Here is an 11747-nt window from a genome sequence, read left to right as displayed (position 1 = left end):
TTTTTAACATGAAATAAATTCTTGTACTTAGCAAAAGAAAACTACCAATCAAACTAGAATGTAAATGCAAAGAATTAGATAATTATAATAGCAAAGAACTAGACTAAAAATATAAATGACTAATATGTACCATAAAATTTTAGAAACTTTATATATATATATATAGTCGGTTTGGTTCGGTTATTTTTTTATTAAAACCAAACCAAACTAATTTTGATAGGTTTTTAAAATTTAAAATCAAAACCAAACCAAACCTAAAAAGTATTGGTTTTTTAGGTCGGTTTGGTTCGGTTTTTCTGGTTTTTCTGAACGCCCCTAGCTGGAACTTTCCGCGTGTTGGAGTTCCAATATAATATATTGGAAGTTGATACACAGGTATACCGATCTCCAGTATATTATGTTGGAATTTTCTGTATTGCAGCAAAATAATGACTATTTTTTAATAACTTTACAAACGCTAGTTATTTTTGAATGATCAGTCCGAAAACTGGCTAGCCCGACTATTTTTACCTTTATTAGCGAAAATGACTAAAAGGGCCCACTAAAAGAACAAAAGTCAGTGCAATAGTACCATTTTCTAATCTTCCCTACTTTTCGAGGGAAGCAGCAAGGGAAAAAATGGGAATTTGGGACTTCATTAATTCCGGTAAAGAAACGTTGAAAGGATACACACCGGATCCGGTGAAGAAGGTGTATAATACTACCTATTATTACAGTGTAGTTGCCGTTAGAAAGATCGACGACGTCATTAGAGTTAACGGCATACAGAAGCTGGATCAGTACATACCCGATGATGAAGGTCGGGCTAAGATCGTTAGTTTCAGCACAAAATTCATCAAAAATGCTTCCGTTTTTGCCGTCAAAGAAGCAGCCAACATCTTCGAAACTTGAACTGATTGTTCGACGAAGAAGACGAACTTAGGTCTTTTGATTTTGCGGTTGTTTGTTCGAATTGATCACTGTATGTTTATAATGAAATAGATATAGATTAATGTGGACTGATGTGAAAAATGTTGTGGGCAAATTATTTTCCCAAATCACCCACCTGTAACAACTTATCTTCCTCCTTTTTCCCTCTTAAGAATCATTATAAGGATTATTAGCTTTTTTACTTCATGTATAATTCATAATTGAAAATAGCTCATGCTCCTCCACCCACACACACACAAAAAAAGGAACTAGTCTCAGTACAAGTTTTATAATTAAATAGAAAATATTTGAAAATTTTATAAGCAAAGAATTCTTTACTTCCTAATAAATAGATAAGGGTAAAATGAGACAAAATGGAGTATGTATTAACAAAAAGGTAGCAGGTATGCCGTGGAATAATCTAGGCGCCCAAACTGACTTGAACATCGGTATGTGGTAAATAGTGTTTATTTGTAGATTTAACTTGGATTCGAATTATAGATATTTCAAAAAAAAGATAATTGCTAGGTGTGTCATTAAAGATCTTGAGCATGAATATGCAATTACAGCCACCATGGGTTGTGTTAGCAACTCAATTGATCAGATAATTGCATGCACTTGAAAAAGAAAAGGAAAGTCCGGTGCACTAAGCTCTCGCTATACGCGAGATCCGGGGAAGGGCCGGACTACAAAGGTCTATCGTACGCAGCCTTATCCTGCATTTTTGCAAGAGGATATTTTCAATTGGATGCACTTGAAATTAAAGTAAATAGCAAACTCTAAAATGATATTGGGAAAAATGAAAACGTGTCATCATCTAATGAATTGGTTACATAAAACTCAGGGTGAGATTCTGGAGAAACAGAGAATAATGTTGAATCAAAGTCCTGTAAGCTATATTCTCATGTTTTTTTGCTGTCATTACTTATTTTCTACATTATTTTTATCATTTTTTTTTATTTGCACCGAGTGTTCGAGTCTCTTCGAGCCCCATTTTTATTATAGTTTTTTTCTCTTGTATGTTTCAAATATGCTTTGAAAAATATTTTTCTTGAGTCGAGTTTCTATTAGAAACAATCTCTCTACCCTACAAAGATAGGGTTAAGGTTTGTGTATGCTCCACCCTCCCTAGACCTCAGTTATGGGTTCACACTAGCTATGTTGTTGTTGTTGTTGTTGTTGTAAGCTATATTCTCATGTACAGGTGGGAAGGCAGTTACCAAAATTTACTTTGACACAGTTCGTGAAATGGAAACTAAGTGTCAAAAGAAACAAGACGAATCATGTATTTACTCTGACACAGTTCGTGAAATGGAAACTGAGTGTCAAAAGAAACAAGATGAATCATGCATCAAGGAAATCACTCGTATTAATTCAAGTACGAATACCATTGTACGTAGTAAGCTCTGAGATTGCTAGATGGGGCAGAGATGCTGGAAAGCAGGGAGCTGAAGTTAGGTTCTGAAAATAGAGTTGAGGTTGATTCATTTGCATATCAAACACCTGAATATGTCCTGAGAGTCTTCATGATGGGCACTCGTTATCTCGACAATTTGTTGGTTACTGTGAATTGGGAAAAATTGAATTTACATATTAAAGTGGAATAAAGATGACATGTCAAAACACGTAGACTAGTCACAGAGTTACAACTGGCAAAGAGACGTGAGTTGCAACAGATATGAGCAAAGGCAAAGGAAGAGACATGGGCAGATAGTCAAAAGACTCGGCACCCGTATCTATTTAAGTCATTTAGGTAAGGGAATCAAGGGGAATGAATCTGACAATATATGGGAGTACAAATACAGTATTTAATGAGCATTAAGTACTAAATACGTTAGAGAATTTGTATTAAATACAATGATTGTTTAACGTAGCATTCAATGTCTTTAATTACTCATAATAACCTTATTAAGACAAGGGCAAAACGCATATCTCCCAAATAGTTATAAAAGGGAGATAATTGATCAATTGTAGGGACACAAAACACAATTGGAATATACTTTGGTTTACTTATTTTTCTCCTGATTATATTCTTGTTATCCAAATTACTCTCTTTTACATATTCTTTCAATTATCAGTAACCCGTGTTCTTCTAAATTCTAGCTTTGACTAAAATTCCATTTTTTAGTTAAACAAATTGATTCCGTTACCGGGAATCTGATAATGTATTTTCTTTTCGCTTAACTTTCCTTGTTGCATCAACTATGTCGAACAACAATGACAACATTCAAGGAAACGAAGAAAACCAAACAAACCAACAACTTCAGAGAGACCCTGAGGATAATAACGCACTGATTATTTCTCCACGAGGCTCTCCTCGGCGATCTCGTGAAGGCACTCCTGATGGATCTCATACAGATGGACAGGCTCAATTCGAAAATGTTGAAGCTATGGATGAGGCTTTGCAAAAACTTATTACCGCACAGGTCAATAAAGTCGTTCAGGCCTTGGTTAGCAAGTTACCTGCTGGACCACCCACACCTACTCCAAATAACAACACTCTGGTGAACCCTCGTTCCGGGCTTGTTAATTCAGGTAGCGGTGGAACCCCCAGTGAATCGCAAGAGGGAGAACCAGGTAATTTAGTTAATTCAGATTTGCAAAATTTAGTACTAACATTGCAGAAACAGCTCAAGGAGCAAAGTGACCGCATAGAGCAAATACTCGGGGTATCGCCCGTAATCAAAGAGGTAGATATGGATAAATATTCTCAACAACCTTGGAAGCCAAATGTTGCTCCCCTTCCAATTCCAAAGAAATTCAAAATGCTTGATATTCCAAAATACGATGGAACAATAGACCCACGAGATCAAGTGACTGCATTCACAACAGGCGTAAAGGGCAACGATTTGACTAAGCAGGAGATTGAATAAGTATTAGTCAAAACATTCGGTGAAACACTCACCAAAGGTGCATTAATATGGTATTCTCTTTTACTCGAAAATTCTATAAACTCTTTTGCTGAGCTTGCAGATTCTTTCATTAAAGCACACTCGGGAGCTCCAAAGACGAAAAAAGAATGGAAGATATTTCAAGATCAAGCAAGGGGACTCGAAATTGCATAGAGAATTCGTGGACAGGTTCCAACGTGAAAGAATGACCTTACCTCGTGTACCTGATAATTGGGCAGCTATAGCTTTCACAGGCAACTTGAATGAGAAAAGCTCGGAAGCTACGAGGAGACTCAAGGAAAGCCTTCGTGAATTCCCAGCTACAACGTGGAATGATGTTTATAACAGGTATAACACGAAGCTAAGGATTGAAGAAGATACCGTTCCGCGATTTCAAAAAGAAGAAAATGTAAGTTCTAGATGTGCGGAGACCGAAAAAAGATCTGGTAAAAACAGGTACGAGCCGTATATGGGACCTGCGGGAAAAGACTCACGGTCAAAGCAGGACAATCAAAGGTATGATCACAGATCAAGGAATAGAGAATCAGGTTCTTCATCAAGATTTAGGAATGATCGAAACCACTATGAATCACGAGATGATGATAAAAACTTAAAAGCAAGATTCGGTGGTTACAATTTTAACGTCAGCACCTCCGAGCTCGTAGTTGTTTTGAGAAGCATGGGTGATAAGGTTCGATGGCCAAAAGAAATGAGATCAAATCCAAACAGGTGCAACCCTGATCATTGGTGCGAGTTTCATAATGATCACGGGCATAAAACAGTAGACTGCAGATTTTTACAAAGTGAAGTTGATCATTTATTGAAACAAGGATATCTTACTGAGTTGTTCAATGAGAAAGGTAAGCAAGCTTACATGAAGAACAGGTAGGAACCTCCAAAACCACCTTCCCCCAAAAGAACTGTCAACGTTATAAGTGGGGGTGAAGACATCAATGGTATATCATATACTGCAGCGAACAAAATTTCCAAAGTTACAATTACCCAAAAGAAACGGGTGTGGAATATCTTAGAGGAAGACAACATTACATTCAATGATGCGGACGTAGATGGCATATTAACCCCTCATAACAATGCACTGGTAATATCTCTAATTGTATATGATGCTAATGTAAAACGAGTCTTGATTGATTCAGGTAGTTCCGTGAACATTATTTTACTAAGAGTACTACGTAAGATGAAAGCTGAAGATAAAGTAATACCAAAGGCGCATACTCTATTTGGATTTGATAATTCTAGTGTTGTGACGAAAGGAGAAGTAACACTCACCACATTCACTGAAGGAGTCGACAAAGATACAAAGTTCTAGGTAGTAGATATGGAGATAGCTTACAACATGATCCTTGGGAGACCATGGATCCACGAGATGGATGAAGTTCCTTCAACCTTGCATCAAGTTATCAAATTTCCGTCGCCATGGGGAATTTGTCAAATTCGTGGAGATCAACATACATCTAGGACTATCAACTCCGTTGTAGATACAAGCACGAGAAATGAAGAAAAATAGCAATCACAGAAGGCAGTTGAGGACACCACAACACAAACCTCAACTGAACAGGGGCAAACAGATGTAGATTCAAGGCCTGATACCATTCAAGAACCAGAAGAGAACGAAAATATCAAAACAACAATAGATGAATTAGAGCCTATTGTATTATTTTCTCAATGGCCTGATAAGAAAGTCTACGTTGGGGCCAATCTTAGCCAAGGCATGAGAGGTAAGTTAATTGAATTTTTGAAAACTAACGTGGACTACTTTGCTTGGTCCCACTCTAACATGACAGAGATACCACCGGAGGTGATGACTCACAAATTAAATGAAGACCCAGCATACCCTCATGTCAAGCAAAAGAAAAGAAAGCAAGGAACTTTCAAGAATCAGGTGATTCAAGAAGAAGTCCAGAAATTGCTAAAAATTGGTTACATCATGAGGTGAAGTATCCTAACTGGTTAGCTAATACTGTTGTAGTTCCAAAGAAGAACGGTAAGTGGTGGGTTTGTGTAGATTACACAAATCTTAATAAAGCCTGCCCTAAAGATTCTTTTCCACTACCCCACATAGATCAATTGATTGATGCAACTGCAGGTCATGAGCTATTAAGTTTTTTAGATGCATATTCAGGTTATAATCAGATTAAAATGGATCCGGAAGATGAAGAAAAAACTTCATTCATAACAGACAGGGGGACTTGCTGTTATAAAGTAATGCCCTTTGGTCTAAAGAATACAGGTGCAACGTATCAGAGGTTAGTTACCAAAATATTTTAAAACATTTAGGAAAAACTATGGAAGTGTATATAGATGATATGCTTGTTAAAACTCAGTATTCAAAAGATCACATATTACACTTATCTGATACATTTTCAATTTTGCGCAAATTTAATATGAAGTTAAATCCCAAGAAATGTGCATTTGGTGTTGCATCAGGTAAGTTTTTGGGTTTTCTTGTTTCTAACCGTGGTATTGAAGTGAATTCTGCACAGATTAAGGCCATTGAAGAAATCCCTGATATACTTTCAAACAAGAAAGAAGTTCAAAGATTAACAGGGAGAATTGCAGCCTTGGGAAGGTTCATTTCTAAATCATCAGAGAAGTGCTTTAAATTCTTCCCAGACCTTAAAAAGCAGGATCATTTTGAATGGAATGAGGAATGTCAACAGGCACTCAGGAATTTGAAAACATACTTATCAAAACCACCTTTGCTGGCAAAACCAAAGGCTGGGGAAAGACTACTCATTTACCTTGTTGTTTCGGAAGTAGCGGTAAGTGCTGTTTTGGTCCGGGAAGAACAAGGTAAACAATCCCCCATCTATTATGTTAGTAAATCTTTGTTAGATGCGGAGATGCGGTATCCTCAATTAGAAAAACTTGCACTCGCATTTAGTCATGGCATCTAGGAAGTTAAGACCTTACTTTCAGTGTCATCCTATTGTTGTATAACTGCCTACCCTTTACGTAATATATTACATAAGCATGAGTTATCAGGTAGGTTGGCTAAGTAGGCAATAGAGTTAAGTGAATACGAAATCACGTACCAACCTAGAACTGCTATAAAATAACAAGTGTTAGCTGATTTCGTGGCTGATTTTAGCCAGGGGATGCAATTAGAAGCAGAGAAAGAATTACAGGTGTTCAATGGAGCTAACCCAGGAACTTGGACTTTATTCACTGATGGTTCATCTAACGTAAAAGGTGCAGGTTTAGGGATTGTTTTGGTACCACCTACGGGTGAAACCATTTGACAAGCTATTAAATGTCATTCTATAACTAACAATGAAGCGGAGTATGTGGCTATAATTGCAGGTCTAGAATTGGCACGAGAACTTGGCATAAATCAGATTATAATCAAAAGTGATTCACAACTCGTGGTTAATCAAATGCTGGGGACTTATACAACTAGGGAAGTGAGGATGCAGCAGTATTTAGAAAAGTTACGGGAATTGATAAAGCAATTTCAAACCTGGAAAGTTATACAAATACCAAGGGATGAAAATGTTGAAGTGGACGCCCTAGCTAATCTCGCATCTGCGACTGATGTGGCAAGTGATGCAAATGCCTCAGTTATACATTTATTTCATTCAGTTCTCAACCCTGATAAGAATGAGGTAAATTTTAATAATTTAACTTGGGATTGGAGGGACGAGATTATAGCTTTTTTGTAGTATGGTATCATCCCTGATGATAAGAAAAAAGCTCATATGCTTCGAAAAAAGGTTGCTCGGTACTGCTTAAAGAAAAGCAATCTATATCGTAAAATCTTCGGTAGTCCCTTAGCAAGATGCCTCGGACCTTCGCAAATGGAGTATGTAATGAGAGAAATACACGAAGGGCATTGCGGGAATCACGCAGGTGGAAGATCACTGGTAAGAACCTTAATTAGAGCAGGTTATTACTGGCCTAAAATGGAAGAAGAATCAGAAAGTTTCGTGGCCAAATGTGATAAATGTCAAAGGTACGGTAACAATATGCATAGACCTGCGGAGTTATTATATTTGGTCATCGCGCCGTGGCCATTTATGAAATGGGGAATGGATATTGTAGGTCCATTGCCACAAGCAAAAGGACAGGTAAAATTTTTGCTCGTACTCACTGATTATTTTACTAAATGGGTAGAGGCAGGAGCATTCAAACAGGTGCGAGAAAAGGAAGTCAAAGATTTTATTTGGCGGAATATCATATGCCGATTCGGTGTACCAAAAGAGATCGTATGTGATAATGGCCCTCAGTTTATAGGAGCTCAAATCACGGAATTCCTTCAAAGTTGGCAAATTAAAAGGATTACGTCTACGCCTTATCATCCGGTGGGTAATGGGCAAGAAGAATCAACAAATTAAGTCATTATCAACAATTTAAAGAAATGATTAAAAGAGTCAAAAGGGAATTGGCCAGAAGTGCTACCTGGTGTTTTATGGGCATATCGTACAACGACGAAAATAAGTACGGGAGAAACACCATTTTTGCTGGTTTATGGACAGAAACTTTAATTCCCGTTGAGATAGGGGAGCCAAGTACAAGGTTCACGCAGGCAACAGAAGAGTCCAATGACAAGGATATGCGTTTAAATCTTGATTTACTCGAAGGAAGGAGAGAAGCTGCACTAATAAGAATGGTAGCACAGAAGCAGGTCATAGAACGATACTACAATAGGAAAGCACGCCTCAGGTTCTTCAAAATTGGGGACTTCATGCTTAAAAGGTTTTTCAATCTACAAAGGCAGCTAACGCTGGTAAATTAAGTCCAACATGGGAAGGACTCTATAGAGTTCGTGATATTGCAGGAAAAGGAGCATATGAACTAGAGACAATTGATGGAAAGATATTACCTTTACATTGGAATGTTGTTCACTTGAAGAAATACTATTTCTAAGGAATACCCATGGTCAGGTATCAACATTTTGAATTTAATTTTTGAATTATTAAAATTTTACTAACGATTTTAGATGATAGGCAAAACGCTAACCCGTACTAAATGATAAGTCATGACCTGTAAGGCACACAGAATAAACTAAAATTCCTGGCCTAGGGTTACAATTATTCTGATAGAAATACGAACGGGTTAAGAAATCTTCATCTATAATCGTACCTCCGAGTCCCGTTTGTTTTCCTTTTCAGAAAAAAGACCAAATAAGATAAATAATCAAGTGCTCGAGGCTTCATACTTCAACACTCAAACACTTGGAGGACTACATAATATACACGGGTATATGTATAAAGAAGGCAAAGCAGATGGAGGAAAAATCAAGCCTGAAAGAGTCAACTGCAGAGTAAAAGTCACGAAGTCACAAGCCAAGGCTAAAGAAAACCTTACTATAGTTAGAGTAAAGGCTACGTACTAAAATGGGTTAGAATAAAAACCTCGTGTTTATTATTTTTACTTTTTAAAATCTATTACAAGAAAAACAGTTACGAGAAAGTTATAGATGTACTTTAAATACATGTAAAGTATTATTCAAAACTAGACAAAGTTCAAATAAAACCTTGTCAAAGTTATTTCAAAGAAACATGTGTGTTCCTATTTCTTTTATCGTATGTTAACACCACTATGAAGTTGAGATGTCTTCTTCATTAAGTGTCGAAATATAAAAGGGCCCTCTTTTATAAAACTCATGTTCAAATTAATTAGTCATGAGGATAACAAAAGCATTTTCGAAGAACAAAAATGCAAATTATTCTGTAAGTCCTTAAAAATAAAGGCAAGAATAAAATAAACAGAAGTTCAAGATAATAACATGAAAAACTTCTTAATATTTAAAAACTTAAGACTAAGTACGAACTTAGTCACAAAACTATGAATTGTTTATACAAACTGTCCCCATAAAAGGTCTGGGGACTTTAGTTCTCAAAATAAACCCTTAAATGGAACCAAGGGTTTCACCACAATTTTCAAATGAAACAAAAACAAAGTTATTCAAATAACTAAGGCTGATCACTGAGAAATTGGAGGAACTGAAGTAGAAGCATCAACAGCAACGGGCTCAGCTTGGGCAGGAGTATCAATAGTTGCGGGCTCAATTTGACCTGCAGCAACAGGCTCGAGTGGACTTGAAATAGTTGGGATACCCGTATCGACTTCAACATTCACGGAAGCTTCGGCCAAGGGAGAAGGAAAATATTGAGATTGCTGAACTTTCTCAATAGTTTCATTGATTTTTGCCAACTCAGATTCTAAGTTGAAATTTTCTTGGCCAGCTTCAATTAGGGTATCACGGCGTGAATTCAAAAACGCCCAACTTATTTCAATAGCAGATTTATCTTCAAGGATCTCATAATCCCTTTTCCAGTAAGCAATTTTGTTCTTTAACTTCTCATTTTCAGCCAAGGCAGATGTGTAAGAAGTCTGGAGAGAGGCATGAGAGCTTTCTAAAGAACGCGCCTTATCAGAAAAAGCTCGAAGGTCTTCTTGTGCCTGAGTCAAATTTTGTACGAGCTCCCCAGTGTAAGCTTCCTTTTTATTCAGAAGAGCCTTCAACTCTCTGACTTCTTCACTAGCATTGGACAGCTGTTCTGAATAGGAAGTTTCAAGGCGAGTTTTTTCTTTATCTGTTTGGCTTAAGGAAGCCTTTTCAACCGCCAACTCCGAAGTCAAAGCTCGTATCTGCTGCTCCAAGGTACTCTTGCTCTCTTCCAAATATTCCACATCAATCTGCAAGCTCTCAAACTGTTCCTTCCAATTGCATGCCTCTAACTTAGAATCACGCACTAATTGATCTGAGTGGGCAATTCTTTTCATCATCTCTGTGCCGATAAGGTTGGCCTAAAAAGGGGAAAAAGAAAAAAGAATCCTCAAAGATAGAAAAAATACAAAGTAAAAGAAAGAAGAGAAGGGGAATACCTTCAAAGTGGCATGCACAATATCGTTCATCAGGGAAGGGAACATTATCATCACCCACTAAACCAACAGTAGGGGCAACAACAAACCTGGCATACCAGCCACGATCTTTGTCATCCTCAGGGCTCACCAAAACTCTCTTGCTCCTGGCTACTAGTGTGAAAACACCATTATGAAAGAGTCTAGGGGAGTAAAGATGAATCAAATGAGGGAAAGTAAAGGGAACACCGGCTGTGTTGGTCAAATGCCTCAAACAGGCAACAACCCTCCATATGATTGGGCCAATTTGACCCAAGCAAACATCGAAGAAGCGACATAACTCAAGAATAATAGGGTCAATAAATGGTCTAAACCTTAAGGTGAAAGGGTAAGTATAAATAAAAGAAAACCCAATTATGTAAGAGGTGATTCTTTGATTTGGATTAGGGATAATAATAGGAAAATCATTATTCCAATGACAGTCTCTACGAAATACAGAAATCAAACCTTCTGTAATTTGAGTGGGATAAATATCAGCACGATCTAAACCAGAGACTTGGTTCCTAAGAGATTCTCTGTCATGATAAAAAGATAGTTCTGTAGGAACTATCTTCTCTACTGTAGGCTCACGAAGAGGTTCAGAAGGTTCTTTACCTCTTGAAGAAGATATTTGTGAAAGTGAACCCCTAGTTCTAGAAGAAGGGCTAGAACTAGGTAAAGGAGTGGAAGAATCGCGAATAGATCCTAAATTACGAAGCCTACCTCCCCTTCTGCTTCTAATGGGGGCATTAGGGAAGGAATCAACTATGGGAACCCTTCTAGGGTTAGAATTTGAAGAAGACATGATGAAGAAGGATGATACGATAAAGAAGCAAACAGGGATTTGAGAGGTTGAATATTCAATAATCTTTATGTGGAAAAGACAAAGAAAGAAGTTATATTTATACTGATAAGCGACCACCGAAGGAAAAAGTGTGATGATGGAAGTACCATAATAATGATAACTGACGCTTCGTGAATAGTGGAGCCATGAAAAAGCCTTAAAAAGGGCTGCAGAATTGCAGAACTAATAAAAGGTGACACGTGTAAAGAGCATTAAATAGAAGTGACAATTGAAGCGTC

At 37.3% G+C, this 11747-nt stretch overlaps 1 protein-coding gene across 1 annotated transcript; it reads left to right on the top strand.

Moving 5' to 3' along the window:
* The first annotated feature begins 618 nt into the window (after window positions 1-618).
* On the top strand, window positions 619-2695 carry LOC107773312 (uncharacterized). The gene is made up of 3 exons (XM_075220707.1): window positions 619-877; window positions 2114-2194; window positions 2314-2695. The coding sequence occupies exons 1-3, from the start codon at window positions 619-621 to the stop codon at window positions 2514-2516; spliced, it is 543 nt and encodes a 180-aa protein (XP_075076808.1). The 3' UTR covers window positions 2517-2695.
* Window positions 2696-11747: the final 9052 nt, after the last annotated feature.

Source organism: Nicotiana tabacum, chromosome 8 (genome assembly GCF_000715075.1).
Source record: "Nicotiana tabacum cultivar K326 chromosome 8, ASM71507v2, whole genome shotgun sequence".
NCBI classification, from domain to species: domain Eukaryota; kingdom Viridiplantae; phylum Streptophyta; class Magnoliopsida; order Solanales; family Solanaceae; genus Nicotiana; species Nicotiana tabacum.
The sequence above is the reverse complement of the archived record's forward strand: the minus strand, read 5'-3'. Positions and strand labels throughout refer to the sequence as shown.